Source organism: Glycine soja, chromosome 11 (genome assembly GCF_004193775.1).
Source record: "Glycine soja cultivar W05 chromosome 11, ASM419377v2, whole genome shotgun sequence".
In the NCBI taxonomy this organism is placed as follows: domain Eukaryota; kingdom Viridiplantae; phylum Streptophyta; class Magnoliopsida; order Fabales; family Fabaceae; genus Glycine; species Glycine soja.
Genome location: NC_041012.1, coordinates 17,537,212 through 17,562,576, shown reverse-complemented (window position 1 = coordinate 17,562,576; position 25,365 = coordinate 17,537,212). Strand labels below are relative to the sequence as shown.

The window sequence follows — 25,365 nt, the reverse complement described above, 5'->3', positions numbered from 1 at the left end:
CTTCCTTTCCTTGGTCCATTCATTGGCACTTTTTTTAAAAAAATAAATTGTATTTATATGTTATTGAATATGAAAACATTAATGATTAATGATAACGTCCTGTTTTAGGAGAGCACTTTTTATTTGAATTTGATAATTGATAACAGGATGATGGAATATGGATGCATGTATGTATGTATGTACCTATGTTCCATCCATGCATGACTACCAATGGGAGTTGGTTAAGCTCCCCGCACGTGACTGTCACCAAAAGCATAGTAAGAAGGGTCTCTCTATGCATCACGTGACACGTGTCTCCAAGGTTGACTGAGAGATAAAAATCATGTTGCGGGTTAGGTTTGGACAATTGTGCATTCCTGTTGTTAGTGCTGCGGGGGACTTCATTAATCATTATCCATTTGCTTCCCACTAATATGGATTCAATTTGATATTTTAAAAATGAGATTAGGATATTTTTTTTTTCTACGCCCCTGAAAATAACCATATTTTAATAGAGTAAAATTATAGAGGGTGATAAAATTTTTCTTTTCTTTTCAACATTTAACACAATTATACATCTATAATTTGAATTAAGTTAAAATAATTTCATCCCAATCAATCACGTGCCCAATGATAATTAAGATATATGTCATGTTGTTGAATTTTACTAATTAAGAATTTATCTTTTAATTATATTTTTTTCATTTAAAAGATTTGAATCTAAAACCTTAGGATTTATTTGAAATGATTGTAAATTTTTCATTTTTAATTTTCAAATGTAATTTTAAAAAATAATTGGAATAATTTTTAACTCACTTTCAAAAGTATATTTACATTATTTTTCAAAACTAAAAAAAGATTTGTAAATTTAATTTTTAATTTTAAAAAATACATTATTCTTTCCAATGATAATACCTTTTTTCATTATCAATACTTTGGTCACCACTAACTCTTTGATGAATACCACCATCACCAATATTATTATTATCATTAACACTATTATTATTGATATTGTTGTTGATGTAAGGATATAATTAAAAATTAATTAAGATTTTATTTTTCATTTTTTTTCCATATAAATGTGTAAATTACATAAGAGTTAGCTTATAAGCAATGGTATAATTGAAAATAAAATAAATTGTTATCTTTAACTTTGAAAATGATAGATGAATAAGAACATTTCTTTTAAGAGAGTATATTTCTTATTTTGTGTAAAAAAACCCCACTATATTATTATTATTATTTTCATTTTTTTATATAGAAGAAAATAAGACAAAAGAGACAACAGAACTATCTATTCCGGGTGAAGAAAACAGCAAGAGCATCCGCCATTAGAGAAGTATTGAGGTTGGACGGAGCATCTTTCAATATGAGAAATTTAGTGTCCTTCTTTGCAAGGGAGTCTGCACAACTATTAGCTTCTAGCAACGTGTGAGCAAATCGAATTTTTTGAACAATCAAGTAATAAGGATGTGTTGGAACCACACCAGATGCAATGAATTGAAGCGCCATAGTAGAATCAGAATCACATTCAATCAAGGTTTCGAATGCCTTCATGATAAATTGCTTGAAGCTCAGTATTAGTATTAGTTAAATGCCACAGATTCCATAAAAACCAAGGCTTGTTGCTTAGTTTTTCCTTTACGTTGATAAACTTTCTTAAACAGCTCACGAGAGCTTCGTGAATCACAGATCACCTTGTCAGCAAAAACTTCTGTGTTCCTTGTCTTGTTTCTCTCACGATTTTTTTTTAAAACTATATTAAGAAACTTGATATATAAATATTAAATATTTCTACATTGATCCTAGTCTACAATGTTTTACACACAAAATTAGAAATAATGATTTTTTTTAATAAAATGACAGTGGTGAAAATGGGAATGAGTAAAATACATGTATATGCATACGTAGGTAAATGTAGAATAGAATATCATATACATACATCTCAAAATAAAATAAAAATGAATGCGTCCATGTTATGTTATTTGTGGCAATTCTGATTTCTGAGTAGAACCACCGAGCGCCCCTTCTCTTCACCCTTCCCTTCCCATCTTCTTCCATTTCCGTACCGTAGCTACGATTGTTTCTCTTATATCTCTCTCTCTCTCTCCTTCTATTCTATTCTATCGATCTTCACCGCCTCGCTCGAACCTTTTCGATCTCCAAATTAGGGTTTTCAGCTTCCTCGATGTTCCGCGCCTAGATTCATTCCCCAATTGCCTCACAGATCCACACTCACCTTCTTCTCCCTCATGTTCTGGAAGCTCGCCTCTATCTCTTCCTCCTCTCCCGTGAGTTCTCTTATTCTCAATTCATACTCCGCTTCATTCTCTTCCTTTTCGCTCTCTCTCTCTCTCTCTCTCTCTCTAATTAACTATTATAGCATCACTTAGTTTTAATTTCCCCTTTCAAATGCACATTTAATTTAGCGCTGGTTAATTGCCAATCTAGTAATTGTTCTTCCCACTTGCCATTTCGTAATTTCCATTTTAATTTTAATGTTTATGTCTGTAATTTTACTGAGCAATGAAAAGTCCTTGAGCCTTACTGAGTTTGAATGCAAACTCACTTCAAATTACTGCAAATTGTATGAAAAATAAAGAAAGAAAACCCGCCTGCAGATTTGAATTCATAGGCAAATTTGCGAAAACTTGGCTTGCTTATTCGAAATTATCTTGTTTCTTTTACCTTCTCTGTAACGATGATTGTTTAGTGCTAAAATTTGTAATTGGAGTCCTTATAATTGAGTGGGAAGAATTTTAAAATTGTGTGTTGGTTTTATGTTCAAACTCTCTCAAGAGGCTGAAAGTCTTGTTTCTCTGCAGGTGGAGGTAATATTGGACAAGGAGAACTTCACTTTAGAAGAACTTCTAGATGAAGAGGAAATAATCCAAGAATGCAAGGCCTTAAACAGTCGTCTCATCAACTTGTATGTTCGTAATCAATTTCAAATAATGGACTTCTACTTTTCCTGCCCATGACTATTTCCCCCCTGTTCTTGTGTGTATTTTTGGTTTTTGACAAAAGTTCAATAGATTGATTGATCCATGTAGTTGTCCCTACCTTGCGGGAATTAAGGCTTGGTTGTTATTGTTGGCTTTTTGTGTATTTTTTTTTACCATTTTTATCTTCAGTGTTCAGTGCAAGTATTATTGCATAGAAGCACAGGTTGAAATTGGATATGCAATGGTGATTCAACTAAAAAGTTATTTATAATTATTTGCTATTGTCCTGTTTTTTTATTTTCAGTCTGAGGGATAGAGCTCAGGTTGAGCAATTGCTACGCTACATCATAGAAGAACCACTGGAGGATGATGAAAACAAACGGGTCTTCAAGTATGTAGTTGTAACTGAAAATTTGTTTCAACTTTCTTGTTTCACTTTTATCATCTGATCATTTGTCTATGATTTAGGTTTCCCTTCATTTCCTGTGAGATCTTTACATGTGAAATTGATGTAATTTTGAAGACCTTGGTGGATGAAGAAGAGGTTTGTAGTATACTTCATTTTCATTACATAGTTTGATTTTTGTTTGAAGTCCTATAGTAATGCTTTGAGTGTATTATTTTCTACTTACCTTTCTTGTTATTGCAGCTCATGAACTTATTATTCTCCTTTTTGGAGCCTGATCGTTCTCATAGTACCTTACTGGCTGGGTACTTTAGTAAGGTATATGCTCCATAATGTTGGAATTTTTAGTTTGTGACACTTAGTTGACATTATTTGTATGGTTGTATTAAAACCACTTACTGTAAGTCTAAGATAATTTCTGTTAAATTTTGCAGGTTGTCATTTGCCTAATGATACGAAAGACAGTACCACTTATGAATTATGTTCAAGTAAGTAAACCAATGCGCTTTTATAGCGTGTGTTTGAATTGGATTATTTTTAGAAATTACTTCCATAATTGATTATTTTTATAATTGATCTTATGAAATAAGTTTTATGTTTGGATATGTTAGGTGAAAAGTGGTTTTAAGATTATTTCATTTGGATAATTGGATTGTCTAAAATAATCAGTTTTTTATATAAAATTACAAAAAAATGGGTAGGGTTATTTGCAGTAGTTGGTTTTGTTTTTAAGTTAAATAAATTAATCAATTGTTGAGGATAAAATGCGGGAACAAAAGTTAAATGAGAAATAATTCGTTAGCTTTGGTTATAAATTCAAATTACCTAACACATTTAAATAGAACACCAATAATGTTTTTCCTATGAATCAGATTACTGTATCTAAAATCTATCCAATCCAGACACATGCATAGTAGAATTTTTTTTTTCTAATATGATTTTATACAATTTTTAGGAGACAACAAAGTACTACCTGATATAAAACTTATTCCTTTTGTTCTTAGCATCTCTCTTTGAAGCAGTTTGTAGTCTATTTTACAACTAAGAATTTGTGATATCCTATTCTCCTTGTGATATCATCTTTCATTCATTCTTCAGCATAATTTCTGCAGGCCCATCAGCATGTTTTTCGTCAACTGGTAGATTTGATAGGCATTACATCCATTATGGAGGTAAACATCTATCTATCTAGTAGTTATAATATTATTGAGATCTTGCTAATATGACGTGCTAGAAGGGGTCCTAAATTTTGTTCTTTGCACAGGTTTTGGTTCGATTAGTAGGTGCTGATGACCATGTATATCCCAATTTTATAGATGTGATGCAATGGTTGGCTGAGAGCAACCTGCTTGAGATGATTGTCGATAAATTAAGTCCATCTGTAAGTGCAACATTTACATTCCGTGTTTATAGTCTTTCAGTCAGATGTTGCTGATTAGCTGTTTGTTGCATATACACCTTGCTGATACCAAACTTAAGAAAGTTTACATGTTTTGTCGGATGCTAGTTTATTCATTTATTTGTAGATGATCCATGGGATATTCTTTGACCTACCTCACATAGCCATTCTACACTTGCCCGGTGTTAAAGTTATTCAAGCCTTGTTCATTGAACTTATATGAAGCCTTACTCTTGAATTTAGGCTGCTTCTACAAGTGTGAGTCCATGATTTGGCTAGCTGAAAGAATTTTTGGACTTGACAACACAATTTTGTTAGGAATGCTGTTACAACTCAATCTGGATTGTGGTGTTTTGAGTTTGTCGTTATAGGGTCACATAAAATACATCTTTTGCATCTTGGAGATATCAATGAAAAAAAAATCTCTTTGGGAAACTAAAAGATCCCAATTTGGTTGTACTTGAGTGCTTGAATTTTGTTGGTTCTTTGCCTCCTTGTTGTCTTTTGTTATATTTATAAATAATCTGACAGCTGTGGCTTTTTTGTTATTTAACCAGAGTCCTCCTGAAGTTCATGCCAATGTAGCTGAAACTTTGTGTACCATAACTCGAGTGGCATCATCTACTCTAGCTATTAAGCTTTCAAGTCCAAGGTTTTGTGTTGCAAGGCTTTATTTTATTTTTAATAAATATATGCCTGTAAATTGATTATTAAAATTGTTACTTTGCAGTTTTGTTGCAAAAATTTTGGGTTATGCATTGGAAGATTCACAATCAATGTCTAGCCTTGTCAACTCTCTTTCAGTGTGTATTTCTTTGTTGGATCCCAAAAAATCAGCTATTTCATCTCCACTTTTTCATTCATTCCGAAGTCAAAACATGTATGAGCCACCAATTCCTGTAAACCCCGATACTATTGGTGCAATGTTACCTAAACTTGGTAAGTATGGTTTGTTTTATCCCCATGAATGGAACAGTTTATATGCTTGATAATAGGATTTCTTTTTTTATTTAGTTATATTGCATGTATATAATGATATGGAACGTAATATGACATAAGACAATAATAGTGAAAAGGTTGTAGTTTTTTTTTAAAAATATGAGATGTATGATCATTTTGATGAAAATAAGATTTTAAAGAAAACTACCAAAAGGTGAACCCTAGTCTACAGGAGGTATGTAAAGAGAATCCCACAAGAAAAGGGAAATATATATTTGTAGTTTTTTTTTTTGTGGGGGCTGGGTGGCATTTTATGATTCTCATTTAATTTAAGACTTCTATGTTATGATTTCCACTTTTGTTACAAAATTATAATTACTATTTACCCTTCCATGTCCTGGTAAAATCATGATCACTAGGGAGTTGGGAGCATGCTTTTAAGCAGTATCAGGATATTCTGGAGCTTGGTGGAGCCTTGCCAATAAAATGGGTTGTAAATGTGGTTTGGGTTCTATTTTTTAATGAATAATTAATTTTTTGATTTTCTTTTTGATATCCCTTTTCTGTCTAGTCTTTTTCTTCCAAATTTGTTTAGACATCAATTGCCATCAAAGTACTATTTGTTAAAGATGTTGTACCCTTCAGTCATTTCAAGTTTTTCGTTGGGTGGTGGTGGTGGTGGCTGTAGTAGTTATTATGTGCCATGTTTTTTTGCATCTTCTGATTATTCCTAAATTAGAGGCTTGAAGAATGATATGGCAACACTTTTCTTCTATTTGTGATAAAACCTGGCACATTTTGTTCAAGCAGCTCTATCACATGATAAGTAAAATTGCACTTGTCTACAGGTGAATTCCTTGTGCTTTTGGATGTGTCATCTGATAATAAGGTACTGCCTACAACATATGGTGAATTGAGACCTCCTCTTGGCAAGCATCGATTAAAGGTTATGATTTTTACTTTTGATTAATTTGTTGTGTATGGCTGTTCCCTCCAGAACCAGGTTATAGTTAGTCAGTTGATATAGAATTTTGTTCCATTGATAACCTTCATTGTGTACTTCAAACATTCATATTCCTGAACAAAGATAGAGTGCTGATGCCATTTTTGAATTCATTTTCATTCTCTGACAAATTTGCAATTTATTTCAGATCGTGGAATTTATTGCAGTACTTCTAAAAACTGGAAATGAAGTGGCAGAAAAAGAATTGGCCAACTCAGGAACCATTCGACGAGTCATTGATCTTTTCTTTGAGTAAGCAATTTCAATTTTCAATTTTCCAGAGTTGTAGATATCTAGAGAAACCTTGATGAAATCTGCATCAATATTTCTCCTCTTCTCTTGACATATTCTGCATTAATACAGGTATCCATACAACAACTCATTACACCATCATGTAGAAAGCATCATATCATCATGCCTGGAGAGCAAATCTAATGCCATCATTGATCATCTTCTTCGAGATTGTGATTTAGTTGGAAGGTTTCTCCAGGCAGATAAACATTGTATTCTTTCAGTGGAAAGCAGTCAGGTAAATGTATGCTTCAAACTGATAGATGGGAAATTTGGTTGGTTATTAGCTTTTCGCTGTCTATATTTTTGAGCCACTAATTTATAACTCTCAACCTAGGATGGAAAGAAACATAGTTGAATTAGGAAACTTTTGATGGTGTGTTCAGTTATCCTGATTTTCTTCATGCTTTTTTGAATAAAAAATGAAAACAAAGATGCATCGCACAAGTTCAAGTGGGGTATCTCATATTCTCATATTCACTGTATACATAGTCTCCATATGCTGTTAAGTCTATGAGAACTTTTTAAACTAAATTTGTTTGATTTTGCAGCACACAGTACCTGCTGCTGGAAAACGGGGAACACGTGTAGGAAACATTGGACATATTACTCGAATTTTCAATAAACTTGTCCACTTGGCTCGTAACCAAAGCCACATTCTGGCATGTCTCCAGGTTAGCTTTGTATTTACTTCTAGAGACAATATTCATGGTTTTTTTTTTTTTTTTTTTGATAAGCAAAGATAGATATTATATATAACAGAGTACCAGGGGTACTACAGCTGGTTGGGTGGCCATGTAGATGGTTCCAAATGAGACTTATAAGAGTCTAAAACAGAACCAAAACAGGCTGACCCGATATAGATAAACTATTTCTAATGTTTACTAGTACAAGAACCCTTCTCTAATGTTACTAGACCACTGATTAAGATGTGTTGAGAAGCCTTTCTCAAAGTTCGACAAGATTCATGGTTTTCTTAGTATGTAGTATATAAATCTTTTCCAACCTGTATAAATATCCGAGATCTATAATTTATGCTTTGAATTAAATCCATGACAGCTTTGCTTAAAAACTCATGGCAGATGCTTATTAACTGTCTTCTGTAAAAATGCTTTTGGCATGGAGGATATGAATGAGTCCTTGATGTGCCTAGTTCACTTTAAATAATTGTTTAAACAAAAATGGCATCAACAGTGTTGAGGCTTCGATCCCAGAGCAAAATCTTTTCTTCTGAAACATTACCATTATTTTGTGTTCTTGTTGGACTTCCTTGTCCTCTCTGTTGAATAGTTCTCCCGTGCCTTGAACGATGAGGTTGAACTTGCATCTTAAATTTTGAGTTGGCATGAATGCTCTTTAAACTTCTTTAACATCTCTGTAGGAGAATAGCGAGTGGAATGAGTGGCAAGCTACAGTTCTTCAGCAGCGTAATGTGGTCGAGAATGTTCACCGTTGGGCTTGTGGGTAAGCTCTAATTTCAATTATCTAGCTCTAAATTCTTAGCTGAAGCGTCACTGGGAGGATCAATGTCTTTCTTCAGCATAAAGTCTTTGTTGGTGATGTAAATTTTGGTTGGTTTTAGCAATATAAATAAAAGTGGCAAGGCCATGCCTTAAATGGCTAGTCTTGAGACAACAAGTGAGGTTATCTCAAGCAATAAGGGTTGGGTGGGCACAATTTTGTGTATTAAATTAAAAATATAGGGGAGTGAATGTTGTGAATCCTTTATCATTTTGCTTGATTTCTTATTTCTCCTTGTTAAGTGCAGACGTCCAACTTCATTACAAGATAGGATGAGGGATAGTGATGATGAAGACCTTCATGACAGAGACTATGATGTTGCAGCTTTAGCAAATAATTTGAGCCAGGCTTTTAGATACAAAATTTATGGAAATGACGATAATGAAGAGGTTTGTAGTTGTTGGTTGCTTCTTACCCTCTGTGCATGCATGTGCCTTGTGTATCTTTATTCTCAAACATCTGTCTCCCCACTCCCTTTTTCTTAGTTTCCCATTTATGTCTTTTGTCTTGGACACTGCTCTACCTAAATGGTGGATTAATGCAATGATCTTTGTTACAGGAACATGGTGGTCTTGATCGAGATGATGAGGTAATAGTTGATTGTATTGTAACTGAAGTTATTTTGTTAGATTAGTTTCAGTGATTTTGAGAACCACTTTTGCCGTTTCAAATGTTTTGTCTCATTTGGAAATTTGGTGATTGTCTCAACTCTCATTGTGGCCGTCATCCATAAGTAAAATTGTGGTGTTTTGTGCCCTGTAGTTTTATTATTTTGGGCATTAGTTGCTTTACTTTTGTAGCTTTACAGAGTAATCAATCAACACATATTGCTATAGGAAACTAGGTATTTTATGACAGAAATTAGGGAGAAACCCTTGTTACAAAGATCAGAATCACAGGTTCATCATTCATGCACACAGGAAAATCAAACACTTCAGAACTGAGGTTATACTGAACTCCCTACACAAAGGCCCCCATATATTCATTCAATTACTGGATGTCTTCTTCCTTGCTTATCCCTCCCTTAAGTGGCAAAGCTTTCACAACCCAAATCCCTCTTCTGGCCCTTATAATTCCCACATGATCTAGAATAACAGGGCCTATAATATAGTAATCTTGCACTCTTTGTTAACTAATTTGACAGTAAACTTTTCTGTTTGTCAAATGCAGGATGTCTACTTTGACGATGATTCTGCTGAAGTAGTCATATCTTCCCTGAGACTTGGTGATGATCAAGGGAGGTGAGTATTTATTTTGTCTTTAGCTGGCAACCATATTAGGCAGAATGTGATCTCTATTGAGCCTGATACTTTTGTGCAAAATAACCTGCATACCATAAATAACTCACTTGCTATGCCCTTAAAACAGTATATCTAATAAGCATAATATTCAAATTAACTATGCCACAAGTCTAAAATCCTAAATGCTACCTAGCCTCCTTACTCTACTCATTTCATTCACCTAACCTCCGCCACGGTTCTAGTTTTAAAATATGATGGAAGAGAATAACATATGGAGGCAGACACAAGTCACACCATGGAGCAGAAAACCAAAACTCAAGTGTCTTCAGGTTTACAAAATGAAAAGACATATATTTTTTTTTTCTTTCATCTTATACACGGGCAAAATTTATGCCGAAGTTTCATTTATAAACCCATATATGTTTTGCCCCTGCTTGTTGCTGGATTTACTTGGTTGTGTTGAATTCTGTTTTTAGTATTTTTGATATTTAGACACTGCATGTAATTGCTGGCTCTTCACCCTACGGCAAAACCCAGTTGAAGTGTATTGCCCTTGTTTTTATCCCCCCTCCTTTGGTAGACAGTTACCTAAATTGTGAGCCTAGCTTTGGATGCCCGTGTTTTCTATTTAATTGATCATTGAATGTTTATGCATTTGTTTTATGCAGTAATCTGTTTACAAACTCCAACTGGTTTGCATTCCAAGACAACAGAATTGGTGATGCACCTGGGGGTACATCATCCTCTGAGATGATGGATGAGATAAAATTGAATGCAGCTGCAAATGGTGGTAGCAACAGTAGTGATGATGAGGTAGTGGTCGGAGAGGATGAAGAATTGGTGGACAGCAAAAATACTGTGAATGGTACATCTAGCTCAAGCACAGACTTCTTTAGTGGATTAACTGGCAGTGATTCCTTGAATGGGGGCACTCTAAACATTGAAAGTGAGAAGACAAGTCCTTCACATGATATGGGATTTTTCAGGTTTGAGGCACCAGACAATGAGGACTTGTTTGGAGATAGACCTTTACCTGATTGGGTTGGATGGGGTGAACCATCCGAAATGCAAGATGCTGGTTCAAGTATGAACCCCTTTCTGGATAATGACGAGTCTGGTAGTAATTTGCCTATTAAGCCTCAAGAAGGTAGTCCTAATCTGAGTTCTCCTTCAAATGGGGAATCCATACCTTCAAATGGGTCGCCAACTACTAGCGATTCAATCAATGGGAGCAGTGACTCCAGTCCAACATCTGTAGCGGTACCCTCACTATTTGAAGAGGATGTGGAATTTGTAGGTGTAGAATTAGAAGGTACTGAGAAGGCAATGGACCAGGCTCTCAAAGAAGGGGTAGTTGGGGAAGCAGGACCACTGAAAAGAAACGTAGTCTCAAAAGTTCCAGAAAAGGAAAATTCTGAAGAAGGCAGTCCTGGTGTGAAGGAGTTCAACGATGCAAATTACTGGAGGGTTGACAACGAGGTTGCTGTTCTAGAGTGATGGACAAATTGGTAAATCTTGCTTTTCCCCATTGTTTGTATGAAAAAAATTTGGATCAACGCCAAGGTTATGCAACAAATTAGTGTACAGTATTTTTCTTTCCATTATGTTCTGTTTCTGTTTCAGCATTGTTAGATATTAAGGTTGTTTGTTAATTTGAAGTTTTGCCTCTACCTGCTAGAGATTTAAAGGGAATTCCCACATTTATTGAATATTTACTCTGGTCTTCTTTCTCAGTTTATTTTTTCCGTGTTGATGTTGATTTCCGTTCCTTACGGATGCGCCTGTCAATAAAAACTAGATCGAGGGACAATTTTCTACATCCATGAGTACGGCCGAGAATGAACTGAATTAACTTTTTAGGTCTTGTTAATCACTGTACTTAGGAGTTAGGACACTGGTTGTTAAGGAAGCCAAATGAAAAACATTTATTATGAAAATTATAGGAGAATGTAAAAATATCATGAATAATATAATTTTCTGTTTTTCAATAAAAAATATATATTTAATTCAAGTTTCTTAACTAGGACCTGAGAACTCTTGTTAGCATTTGCATAACTTTATTATAGTTGAAGTCTAGATTCGATAGTTTGTTTTACCTTGTTCATAAAATGGTGTATTTGAATAGATTAAAAGAGGCAGAAATGATTATTTTTCCGTTTAAAATTGATTAAAAATAAAATAAAAAATATAATTTAATAATAAAAGGGTTTGTTCAACAATTATCTTAACTTAATTGTTGAATTTCTCAAAATCAAGTTAGTAACTCAAATATTGTGATACTACCTGTGGTTCTTTGTTCAAGAAACACGTAAAATCATTTTTTTTTATTATAAGAAACATAAGACTTTTAAATGCATTTATTGTTAATTTTATTTCATACCTTAGTATATTGTGTAGTCTATTAACGAGATACTCTTTGCAAAAATGAATGTATTTATTGGTTAAAAAAGTTGTCTTTTGAATTACAGGTAATGTTTGGATCAAGTGCAAAACATATAAATGTTTGGTTAAAAAAGAATTAAATGCTTAAAAAATAAATATAAGCACTATTTATGAAGTAAAAAAATATAATCACTATTTAAAACATTTTAGTCTATGAATATTTCTTAAATAAAATTTAAATTGATGATATTACTAATTAAAATTATTTTTATTGATGTTCATAAATTAGATATTTATTTCTTAAAGTCATATTTATAGATTCGATATTTATTTCTTGCTAACATTTTTCAGAGCATACATAAAATTAATGATCGTAGGTTAGGACCCTATATAAGCGGGAAGGAAATCCTGCTTTGCACTTAATGAGTTGTCTACTTACCAAAGCACGAAATGACAGGTTCTGAATAGGAGTAGGATAATAAATAATGCTAACCACTTTGTTTTGGTTTCTATCAATAAATTATTCAATTTTTTCAGGCTAATAAATTATTCAATTTTTTCAGGCTAATAAATTATTCAATGTTTAATTGTGTTCTGAAGTAATATCTTCTGGTTTTAGAAAAAATGTAAATTGTCTTCTGATGAGGATTCAAGCAATAGAATTATTAAACTTGGTCGTTAACAATTAACAAAAATAATAACTGTTAAAAAATGGATCATAAATCATCATATATTGTAAATTTATTGGCTTTAACAATAGTTACTTAAAAAGTCATACAAGATGGTTTTTAATTGGTTAATAATATAATTTTTTTTATACTAACAATAAAAAAAAGTCCTATTAAAATTGAAAACCAAAAGATATGAAATTGGTTTTTAACATTTAGTAAAGACATAACTACTAAAATTGTCTTCTGATGAAGACTCAATCTGACATATCTATCTTATGGTTAGATCTCATCCTTGCTGGAGATTATATGTTAGGCCAAGGTATGGCCTTTAAGAAAACGTTAAGTCGTTATCAACTCTAACTCACCATTCAAGTAACAATCGTAATGATTTTGAAAATTAGGGTTGCATTAATAAGTCATGTTGGCCATAACGACTCATTTGACTAACACAACTCCCATCACTTCCTTTGGTAGATGGTATCATTGTAATAAGCACTTGTTACATCTTTGTCTGCAATTTGAATATCGTGTGCACTATCACTGTTTTTCGTATCTAGTTAGGCTATTTTCTTCTTAGACTCGCACAAAAGTTTTTAACACAAACTTTACAAATCGAAATGTAATTCACTGTTTCATTTTTTTTTTCAGAAAATATTTGTTAATTTCTTGTCTCTTTATATATTCTTCTTACACAAATAATTATCAAATCATTAAGGACATTTAGAGAACGCAATTTTTCTTCCTAACAAGTATAAAAGTTGAGATATAAAAAGAGAGATATAAAAAGATTATTTGAAATTATTAATACTCGCGCGTTTTTCATTATACTATGGGCTTGTATTTCTTTTTTTAGAGAATCTGTACATTTGTCTGTACATACATATTTTTCACTTTATTCTCACAATCTAGTATGGAAGATTCACCGCTAATTCCTTATTAACTGGTTGATTAGACAGGTGCATGAATTATGATGTCAAAGATTCGGATATCATTCCACATTGAGGCTCTTTACTTATTTGATATTGAAGGACACCAACAAGGGTTCACTGTAGCAAAAAGCAAGTCATATTTTTAGGATGAAAATTAAAGTTCACAGTTTTTTGAAAAGAATTATTATAGAACATAATTACAACAATGTTTAAAAAAATTATCCCTTAAAAATATCATAATTTCAGAATAACGCAACAGCGCGCATAAAGTGATTCTTTTCTCAAATAAACTACACCAAACTACACATAACAGTAACCTTTTTAAAACTTACATAATCATATCCACTATGAATCAATGAATACAAGTAAGAAATGGGAATTAATTAGTGACTAGCAAAGCCAAGTGATGATAAATGCATGCAAGTAAAACAGAAAGCATGGGATATAGTATTTAAAAAAACAGATAGAAAAACATAGTAGTCTTGTAGTTTCATCCGGGAAATGAGAGATAGTAATAATGAAGAAGGAAGATGCTTCCCCATCCCCATGCAAAGTATACAAAGTCCACAAACTACGGTCTTGAAACTGAAAACAAAAGGAATTCATCTCCTTGGAACGTGTTTTCTTTTGCCTTTGCAATTTGTGATTTGGCATGCCCCATATTCTTCTTATTTTTACACGAACTTCCAATGCTTTCCCTTTTGACCATTTGACTTGTACAACGTGTACCTAGCTAAGTTTCATTCATATATATATATTTTTTTCCTCCATGCAATTTAATGTTATTTTCTTGTATTTTTTTTTGTTTAAATTCGTGTAAAATGTGTTTGCTTTATTTTTTTATCTTTAAAATATTTTAGATAGTTCTTTAAATAATAAAAAAAGTACTTTAAACAGTAAAAAGTAAAAAAATATTATGATATCATAGTCAAAAAAATTGTCAGAAAACAATACTTACAAGTAAAATTAATTACTACGTATAATAGTAATATAGCCTTTCCTTCATTTTTAATTATAAGATTATTTTTAGAACTTTTTTATACTATATTTTTCTAATTTTTAGTTGTGTTAATTTTTTTTTTTTCATATATCCTTACTTAATTATTCTCTCTTTAAACATTAATGAGAAATAATTAAGTAAATAGAGAGATAAAAATGATAGCTTCTTTTAAAAATATAAATAATTAATAAATTTAATTAAATTAATTAGTTTTTTAAAGGGACAAGAGAATAATATATTAAATCTTAGATCTATAGCTACATGCACGTACTGTAATAATCTAAAAATTATTAATTCCGAGAAGCCATTAAAATGGGAAAAATGCTCAGCCATCAAAACGGCGACATAGCAGGGAAGTGCTGGAGCTTCACGTGAATGCAAAATGAGTCAAATAAATAATCGTGATTAATCCTCATGTGGTTGGTGTTGGTCCCACACCCACGTGTGATTATGACTTAGGACTCAACAAAACACCCATATTAAGGTTGTTTTGGTTGAGATTAGTTCACAATGTCTCACGTCACATATTCTAGGGACAATTCAATTCACAAACCCTATGCATCCACTAATTCGTGCCATTTGGACACCAAAACCATGTTTGTCTAATCACCTCTAACTTCTAAACCAATACTATCATGTTTTCGGGATTTTAAGATCCCAGACTCTGACCTAAATCAAACAGGCTTTTTTAGTAGTTTAAGGTAATTATTTTAAGTATTTATAAAAAAAATCTTAACCGTATCGATCATGTTTGTTAATTTTATACAGGAGTGTTTTGCTTTAATAATAAGCAAAGTGAAAACACATTAGTTTTGTTTAAAATAACTAAAAAAAGCTGCAGCAAAAGAACACGTCAAAAAATCATGCGAGTGCAAGTCTCCTTTTATACATGTGAAACGTGCAAGACTCTCATGACAAATTGTTGAGAGTATTTTCGTGCTCCTTTATGTCAATTTAATAAGTGCTGTACGACTTAGTTTGATTTAGTTAAGTTTTCCATATGGGAATTGACACTAAACCTGAAAATCAATATGATGTATTTTGAGGAAAATGTTATGTATAATGTAATAAATGATGTGCAATCTAATTTGACTTAATTCAATTTTACACATGAGAACCAACACTAAAAAATAACATGAATTTTGAACAAATGTTACCTAAAATGTAATAAATGATATTCGATTTAATTTGAGTCAGATTAGTTTTTGACTTGAGAATTAACACTAAACCTGAAAATCACATTATCAAATTTGGATAAATATTACATAAAACATAATAAATTATGTGTAATTTAGTTTGATTAAGTTTAATGTTACACATGAGAACCAACTCTGAAGATGATAATCAATATGACAAATTTTGGGCAAACATGAAAATTTTATATTTATTTTGTGAAATTATTTTTAAAAATGACGTTTCTAAGATTAGAATAACCAATTTCTTAAGATACAAATAAAGGATTTTATAATTTTGCAGTGAAAAACTTTCTTACAAAATTAGTTCAGTTTTCATCTACTTCAATTCAGATGTGTTCAAGTGCGTTTTAGAAACGGATAACTTTCTAGAAATTATTCTTTTAAGCTTTTTCAAAAACAAAAAAAACTGACAGAAAGCAATTATTTTTCTTAAATTAAGCTGAATTATTATTTTGCCTTCTTATTTGTATATCTGAATGATTAATAATACACAAATGGGTTCATTCAAAACTTTATTGATCCAGAAAAATCTAGTTTAATTGATTGAATATGTATGAATTGTTATAAACTTTAAATACCTGAATTCAATTTCTATAGGAAAAAAATGGGTTTATTCAAAACTTTATAACTATAGCTATAGCTATTCCATGGCACCATTGGCACCGAGAGTGCATTTCATCTAGTTAGAAGTAGTTAACTTCACGTAAACAAATGAAGGAAAATGACTACTTGGCGAGTCATGAGCATTGATCAATCGTGGTTAAATGCTAATGAAAGCTACATTACCCTGAGATCAATAAATATTGGCAGACAATATCAAAAATTGGTGACGCATTAATCTGTACGTCCACACATTATTCCACCTTTGCTCAATTTATTGAGCACTGGTGACGTGGAGACACGTAGGCAGCTGCATGTGAGAGCACAATGGAAGAAAAAGCAAGTTGCCAAATGGGGTCCAAATCTTGGTTAATATTACAATATTAGTTGATCATGATAATAGCATCATTATTATTTGTACACTAATAACCAACAATGCCAACCTTGATAAAATACTTGTTTTTAGTAAACAATTGTAACAACCATGATAAAAGATTCAGTTCATGTTCAGTCTTTGCAGAGGTAAATAGAGTTAAGACTGTCCTTCAACTACTCAGATCTCAACAATGTCTCAGATGCTATCTATAGCATATTTTAAGCAAATATGCTCAGAGGGCCTGTTTTGTTTGATGGATCTAGTCCATGTTCACCATTACGAGTTCCTGTAATAAAGGCCCTGCAAAAAACAGATTTTGGAGGAAAGGTTATGTGATAATAAAAGGATAATGAAGAAACGAAATGTGGTGATTCTATGCAAAAAAATGTGACTACTTTTACTTTATGATACAAGATATTTTATTGGTATGGTATGGTCATCTTAATGGTTTAGCCAAAAGTTTTCTTGCTATCCTTTTCTGTTTGGTCACCTGATTTATGATCCATGTCCAAGAAGAAATGTCATCATATAGTTATTGACAAAGATGGAGATGAATGTGTAACAAGACTAAGCTCGTTCTCTTTCTAACCTTTTGATATTTTTGCTGCCTGAATCTGTCAGAATTGTCAATCTTTTTGCTGTCTTCATGAAGTCACTGCAATAAGATCACAAGAGGAAACAAAACCCAAAATAAATATAAGACTAGGATAAACGCACGCATCTGAAGAGTACAAGTAATGGAAGTGCTGCCAGATTTAGGTACCTTGGTGAAAATATAAAATTATTCAATTGAGACCAAGAAGGAAAAGGTGGAAAAAAACTGAAAACAAAAATGATACCTGAAAGGTTCTTCTCCAGTTTGCTTAACAGCACCAGCTGCATCATAATAGAGCACATGGTTCAAAATCTCAGACCTTTCAATCCCAAACATGTTGCCAAGTCTCCTATAGAGCTCTTCATAAGAACCAAACTGCGATAGGTCTAGGGTCCTTCCTACATCTTCTGATTCCAAGAAAACTTTGCAATGACCAGTATCCAAGCCAAGTTGCCAAAAGAACTCAGCAGAAGAAGCTTTTCCTGGTGAAAACTGCTGTGAGAGAGTAGATTGCGAGTCATCCAAAACGCATTTCGCTTTGACCTTCTCATCACCTAGCGATCTTTTTCCGCGAGACAACACATCTCTAGAACAGCTAGAAATTTGTTGCTCAGTGAGAATTGGTTGACCGAAAAGCAAAAATTGGTGTTTCTTAACATCATCAGATTTCTCCAAACTCTTACTAGATTTCCCCATGGTCAGAAAGCACGATAAGCTTTCTTTGCTCTTATCATGTTTGGTCATCATGTTACCACTTGAAATCCCAGTATACACTCCTCCAAGTTGATGGATATTAGTTGGAAGCATCCCCAACTGCAGTTTATTATTGTTAAGGTGGAGATCTGATAGAGATTTTCCAAATTGAGCATGCCTGGCTCCCTGTATCCCTGCAGGAGCATTATCCGAAAAACCACACAAGGGGCTGTTAGGCCCATGCTGGTTGCCTGAAAGCATTGGTATTGGAAATTGAACATCAAGGGGGAAGTCTGGGTGTTGTGGCCGAAGCTTCTTTCTTGGTGGAGAGAAGGGTGTAAAATTGATGAGTGGAATGTTTGATACCAATTCAACCAGCCACGGGCTAACACGCTTCACATTTTGTAGTAAATCTGGCTCATCCCAAGTAACCTGCACGGATAATAATAAGTACCAGCAAGATCAATCAAGATTGCACCACATAATTTTCAACAAAACTCAATTGGTTCCAATGATGATGTGAATGGAATAAAGCAAATCAACTACACAAAAACAAATAGCATTTCCTCAATCAACATTTGGTATTTCAATCATCCATATCATCATAGGATTCATGGTTTTACAACAGCATGTGAATTATACCGCACCAACAAACATGTTTGGATCAAGATGTCTAAAAAACATTTTCACCAAATTATCAAAACAAACACAAGAGTCTTCAGTGCGAGTTTTTTTATGAATTTTTGCAAAATTGATCTTGAAACAATGCGATTTATGTTTGAATTTTCTTTTTTACTAAAAAAACAAGTTAACAGTAAAACTTAGTACTATAAAATTATTAATCCAAAACAAAAACTATCTAAAAAATAGATTCAACTTAAAATCAATTGAGGATCCATAATCAATTCCTCAATGAGGAATCATACATGTGAAAGCATTCATCTAAAATCACGTTAACTGGTATTTCAACGTAATCATAGATCATCTATCGCGAACCCATATATATATATATATATAGGGGGAAAGATAGAGAGTACCTGAAGAAGCCTCCATGGGGAATTAGGCCAGCAGATGGGGTCAACAACCTGAACAGAAGCAATGGTTCCCATGAACCAACTTATCCTTGTAGCATCCTCAGTCTCAAAGGCCATCTTGAACCTCATCCCGGAACACCACTGAATCCTCATAGCAGCCCCCACAGAAGAAGCCTTAACACAAAACTCAGGAGTACTGGCTCTTGGGTAATACACAACCTCAAAAGCCTTGTTACTAGCAGCAAGAGTCACAGCTTCAACAACATCCTCAGCCCTCACTTTTACTCTTCCACTCAAATTCCCACCAACACCACAACCATTCCTTAACATCTTGTTTTCTTCTTTCAAGAAAAAAGAAAAAGGCCCAATTCCAGACCCTGAAGCTGAACTCCACACAGAAGATGAAGCTAAACCTGAACCCTCATCAATTCCCTTTTTTGCCCTTCGAATCCCAACACACAAATCACCATTCTCTGCCCTTAGGAACACAACGGAATCCCCAGCAACGAGTTTCTTCTGGTTCACGAAACTGCTCCACCCTGTTGTCAGCAAGTGTCTACGTGGCGTCCCCCGGTAAATGTGCCGGAACCGCCACGTCTCGCCGTGAACGTCCTTCGCCACAACCGTCTGCACCGGCGGCTCCGCCGTGCAGTCGAGCCTCGGGAAAATCGTCTCCGCGCAGTACCGCGGAACCGAAAACCCCCCACCATTATTGGCGTCGCTCTGAGTCAGAGTCTTGGCGAAAGACGCAGGCTTTTCACAAGAAGAAGGTTCCGCCGCGTCATCACCAGCAGCAGAGTCCGAGTCAGGACCGAGTTCCGAGTTTCTTAGAGGAACCAAACTCAGCTTGGCGAACACTTGGTCGGTTTCTGGGTCCGCCATGAACTTAACGGCTTCGACGTTGCATAAGATGAACGGTGGAACTCTCAGATCAATGGTTGTGTGAGCGTGTTCGGCGTGACCCTGTGGGAAGTAGAAGACTTTTGAGTGCACTTGTGGCATCTGAACCATGCCACCTGCACACGCGTGCCATAGCTGCGGATCCAATACCTTCTCACCTTCCTTCATTGGAACAACAACAAAAAAAACGGAGTGTGTTCAAGGAGAAAATAATGTGGCTTTTGAAGTTTGAAGTTTGAAGTTTGAAGTTTCTCTTTTCTTCAAACGAGCTTCATCACGCAAAGTACCAGCACGAGCTGGTTTTGTTTTTTGTTATTTCAGATCTCAGTGAGTGAGTGAAAGAAAGAGAACTAGAACTACTGCTTCTACTTCTGTCTTGTTTCTTTCTCTCTTGTTTTAAATAAATAAGAATAGAATGTGAAATGAATTTTTTTGTTTTTATTTTTGGGTTGAAATTACGAGTATATATGATTGGTCAAATAATCTTTAATTCGCTCTTTTTAATTAAAATTTTAGATTTAAATTTTGTGGATAAAAAAAATGTTTTATAAGATAATAAATCAGATTTTTTTATTAAAATTAATCATAATTAAAATTAATAAATATTTCATATCAATATTTTTTTAAAATTTTAAGAATAAATTATTCTTTTTGCCCGACTGGTTATTGGTATTCTTTACGAGAGATATAATTTTAAAATAAAAGGGTGTGATAGGTAACGTGCCAAAAATATAATCCTAGTGAATTGTTTTAAATTATTTTTAAATGAATAAATAGTTTTTCATAAATTGTTTTAAATGTTGCATTTAATTACAATAGCAAAATACTCAATAAAGAATGAACACAATAAGTATGGTGAAAAAACCACGACAGAAATTTATGTAAATTTTACATCAAACATAATAACCGTTGTCGGTTTAGTCTAGTTCAATCTTAAATATGATAATTGAAAATGAATAAATTGTATGAAAAAAGGTTCAATAAATTACATTTCCTTCTTAATTGATTCTTGAGACTTAGAGAAATTTGTCCTGATTGAATCTCAAGAGAAAAGAAAATTTATGCAAACTTTACTTTAAATATAATTAGTGGTATTAGTTTAGTTTGATTTAGTTTAACCTTACATATGGGAATTAAAATTGAACCAAATTATATTACTAAAAAGGATGAAAAAAATTACATTCCTTTCTTGACATATTCTTAAAACATGGAAGATTTTGCAAAAAAAAAAAAAAATTAATAAAGGATAACCACAATAAATGCAGTGAAAAAGCCACAATGAATCCATGCAAATTTTAGGTCAAATGTAATAAATAGTGTCTGTTTAATTTGACTTAGTTCAACATTATACATGATAATAAAAACGGAACAATTGTGTGAAAAAGAATAAATTATATTTACTTCCATATAGTTTCTTAAAACACGACAAAATTTGCATGAAAAAAGTCAATATAACCACAATAAATATAGTGAAAAAGTAATAATAAAATTTGTATAAATTTTAATTCAAATGTAATAAGTGATATCCGTTCAGTTTTTAGTTTGACTTAGTTAAATCTTATACATGATAATCAAAATTGAACCAAATTGCATGGAAAAAAAAGTTTAATAAATTACATTCTCTTATTGATATATTCTTAGAACACATCAAAATTTATACAAATGTTATATCAAATGCAAGAAGTGATGTGTAGTTTAGTTTGACTCAGATTAATTCTACACATGAGAATTGTAATTGAACCAAAATGCATAAGATGTTGAATAAATTATACTCTTACTTCCTTATATATTCTTAAAACATCTCAAAAGTTGTTATATTTAATGTAATATAAGTGATGTGTAATTAAATAACGATATAAAAAAATATTACACCATTAACTTATATTAATCAAATTTTATCTTAAAACCTAGAATCCAGTTAAGAATTTAACAGATATATATTATTAGTATAAAAAATTATATTATTAATTAATTAAAAATTATTGTACATAATACTTTGTATGACAATGTAAAAAATACTTTACAATCCCAATCCACATTCTTTTTTCTTTTATGTTAGTGTCAAAATTGGTTTTTACTCCGTCACACATTTTATATAAAACTTTCAATTAAAATTAATCTAAATACATATTGTAATCATGTTCAATGATTTTTTTTCTTTAAAATCAATTTGATCTAAATTGTTAAAATTTAAAATGATTAATAGACACGTAGTTCATCAAAATTCAAAACTTAGATTGAAATTAAAATAATCCAAATACATTCCAATATTGTTTGTTGCTTTTTTCTTTTCTCCTTTTTTCCCCTTTCTTTCCCCTTTCTTTTTGGTTATCAAATGGTAAACAACATGTCACTTATAAAGGACATAGATAGGAACAAGCAAGATGTGGATGTCCACAAGCTCAAGTTAGCTTTTTGTATAGTTGGTGAGTGTGCTAATAAAACGGCATCCTCATGCAAAGTTTGGGCTTTCGATTGACCCTATTTGGTGATGATGAAGGAAGGGAGAAGAAAAGCTTTTGTTTTTTTTTTATTATTATTATCTTAAAGATTGTTGGCCACCTAATTTAAGGGCATATTAGATTTAGAGGAAAAAAATTGAAAAGAAAGAAAAAGAAAAAAGTAAGACAATTTTGTAAATTTTTTGGTTAAAAATAAAGTTGACTTATTTATTTATTTATTTGATTATGTAGAAAATAATAATAATTTATATCATTAATAAAAAGAATATTTAATTTTGATATCCATAAATTTTAGACAATTTTATTCTTTATTAATTTTTAAATTTTTATTACTTTCCTAATAATTATCCACTACTTTAATGTTGGTACCTTTTATTTTGATTTTTCATTTTTTTTATTTAAAATATATAAAGAGACACAAAATAATAATATAAGCATAAAAAATATAGAAAATAATAAAATATGTATAATTTTAAGGAAAAAAAGTGAAACGTATAAAGTAAACATTATTTGGTACTTCTTAAACACAAATCACACTTTCACTCAAAATCAGACAAATTAGAAAAATGTACGAGTCCCATATTTTATTCTTCTAAACTCACTTTCTCACTTTCTCAAATAAGTCAACATTGGTCGCAATTCAGCAGTTCCACTTTTCCGTCCATCCTCCGTCCTTTTCATTCATATTGTTGCATTTCAAAGAAAATATTTTTTTTTTCGATAACCAAACAAAACATTATTTTAATTAAAAAATTAAAGAACAAATAAAAAAGTCTCACAGATATTTTAGTCGGTATTCAAACCAAGAAAGTGAGGAATATTAATTTTTTAATTTTAAATTTGCGTTGATCCCTTACTTCCTTACACTGATGATATATTTATTGTCACGCATTGCCAATTGCCTCTTGTTTTCATTTTCTTTTTGTTCACTTGGTTAAATTTTAGGGCACTAATGATTTTTTGCTGCTGCTGTTGTTTTTGTTGTTTACCTGTGCTAACTAGTGGCAAATTGATCCCAAAGGTTAGTTTTACAAACTAATTTTTAAAATGGGTTTGTTTTGAAACAAATTTTAGAGGGGTCTCTTTTTAAACGTAACTCGCCATGCATGCTGACGAAACATGCAGAGGATGCGACACGTGACGGTGCCACTTGCAAAATGGCATGAGTATTCCGCCCGTCAAACTGGCGATACAGGCAGTCACGTGGAGAGGGTTTCGCCATTGTCATTGGCGAAACACCTCAGGTAGTACAGGTAGGCTCCTAGGTGCAGCAGGCATAGCAGGGAGGGCGCAGTGTTGCATGCACATTTCGCCATTACCATGGGCAAAACAGGTGCAGTTTCTGCCATTTTGAGTGGCAAAACAGGTGCATCCAAACTCTTTAAATGCAAACCCCTTATGCTTTGTTTTTTCTGCCTTCAAATTTCTACTTTGAATTTTTTTGTACTTTGAAAGCCTTCAAGTTTTTAAAGTTTGTCTTTTGAGATCATTCACAAATTATTTATTTGAGTGGCAAAATAGGTTACCCCTTTAAATAGGAAGCCCCTTGATGCTTTGTTCTGCCTTAAAATTTCTACCTTAAAATTTCTACTTTGAACTTTTTGTACGTTGAAAGTGTTCAAGTTTTTCAAGTTTCTCAATAATTCTTCTGAGATCATTCACAAATTATTTATTTAAAGTAATAATTTTTTTAGAATAAAGTTTTAATTTGAAGTTTAAGTGTAGTATTTTTTGTAATTAGATTTTTTTATTTTGAAGTTATTGTTGTTATCATTAATTATTTATAATATTGTTTTTGTAGGTATATGATGAATTCGATTATTTTGATGCTTTGTTCTGACTTAAAAATTCTACTTTGAACTTTTTGTACGTTGAAAGCGTTCAAGTTTTTCAATAATTCTTTTAAGATCATTCACAAATTATTTATTTGAAGTAATAATTTTTTTTAGAATGAAGTTTTAATCTGAAGTTTAAGTGTAGTATTTTTTGTAATTAGATTTTTTTTTATTTTGAAGTTATTGTTGTTATGATTAATTATTTATAATATTGTTTTTGTAGGTATATGATGAATTCGGTTATAACAGTTTTATATTTCAATGGAAGGATATATGAAGAGAATGATGATGTAATATTTGAAGGCACTAAAAAAGCGATTCAGATTAAATGTGGAATTAGTTTCAATGCTTTGAAAAAAAATTAGAGATAAGGTAAAGTTAGAAAATAATGAAATTATTTCTGCTATAAGTTGTAGATTTTTAGTTTTAGGAAAATATGTTGCGTTGCAAATTTGTGATGACGAAGATGTTGAAACTATGATCAAAAGTTTTCAACAACAAGAACAAATGTCGGTTCTAGAATTGTACATAGAAAAGGATGTTGCTGGTGGTTCTATGTTTCATTCTGCAAATTTTGTTACATCATGTGGAAATAATTTATCTAATAATGAATCGGAACCGCCAAGAAATGTAAGTAATTTACATGATGATGATGATGATTATCTTGTGTCTAACTCATACAGACGATGAAGTCACCAACATGATTCAACCAGTTACAATTGTTCACCCAACAGAAGGTATATTTTATTAAATAAAAAATAGGTGAATACATTTATCATTTTATGACAATTGTATTTAATGGTAAATAAATACGATTGTGATATTGACCTGAATTTTTTTTTAACTATTAGGTGTAGAAGGAATTCAAAATCCATTTTTGAATGATGCTTTGCATTATAACAATATCAATTAGAGTCATCCTGACGAGGAGGACATTTGCGGTTTGGAAATGCCATCGAGTTTTAATG

The 25,365-nt window shown here is 32.2% G+C and overlaps 2 protein-coding genes across 2 annotated transcripts; one reads left to right on the top strand and one right to left on the bottom strand.

Moving 5' to 3' along the window:
- Positions 1-1,947: 1,947 nt before the first annotated feature.
- On the top strand, positions 1,948-11,462 carry LOC114374552 (serine/threonine-protein phosphatase 6 regulatory subunit 3-like). Its single transcript, XM_028332212.1, has 19 exons — positions 1,948-2,270; positions 2,805-2,908; positions 3,229-3,315; positions 3,393-3,468; positions 3,574-3,648; positions 3,765-3,818; positions 4,443-4,502; positions 4,595-4,711; positions 5,287-5,381; positions 5,460-5,668; positions 6,517-6,614; positions 6,820-6,923; positions 7,035-7,200; positions 7,514-7,636; positions 8,344-8,426; positions 8,731-8,872; positions 9,043-9,072; positions 9,654-9,724; positions 10,393-11,462. The coding sequence occupies exons 1-19, from the start codon at positions 2,232-2,234 to the stop codon at positions 11,219-11,221; spliced, it is 2,562 nt and encodes an 853-aa protein (XP_028188013.1). The 5' UTR covers positions 1,948-2,231; the 3' UTR covers positions 11,222-11,462.
- A 5,368-nt stretch (positions 11,463-16,830) lies between these two features.
- On the bottom strand, positions 16,831-20,268 carry LOC114376893 (auxin response factor 18-like). The gene is made up of 4 exons (XM_028335204.1): positions 19,204-20,268; positions 17,718-18,598; positions 17,468-17,533; positions 16,831-17,178 (listed from the first exon to the last, which is right to left on the bottom strand). Exons 1-4 carry the CDS (start codon positions 20,266-20,268, stop codon positions 17,097-17,099), a joined length of 2,094 nt encoding a protein of 697 aa, XP_028191005.1. The 3' UTR covers positions 16,831-17,096.
- Positions 20,269-25,365: the final 5,097 nt, after the last annotated feature.

Bases quoted from the DNA above. Each gene is read 5' to 3' on its own strand.
- LOC114374552 (XM_028332212.1), top strand. From the start codon at position 2,232: ATGTTCTGGAAGCTCGCCTCTATCTCTTCCTCCTCTCCC. The intron at 2,909-3,228 runs GTATGTTCGTAA...TTTTATTTTCAG, and splicing joins AACAGTCGTCTCATCAACTT to TCTGAGGGATAGAGCTCAGG. The intron at 5,669-6,516 runs GTAAGTATGGTT...ACTTGTCTACAG, and splicing joins TGCAATGTTACCTAAACTTG to GTGAATTCCTTGTGCTTTTG.
- LOC114376893 (XM_028335204.1), bottom strand. From the start codon at position 20,268: ATGAAGGAAGGTGAGAAGGTATTGGATCCGCAGCTATGGCACGCGTGT. The intron at 18,599-19,203 runs GTACTCTCTATC...TTATCCGTGCAG, and splicing joins CCCCATGGAGGCTTCTTCAG to GTTACTTGGGATGAGCCAGA. The intron at 17,534-17,717 runs GTATCATTTTTG...ATCTTATTGCAG, and splicing joins ACTGGAGAAGAACCTTTCAG to TGACTTCATGAAGACAGCAA.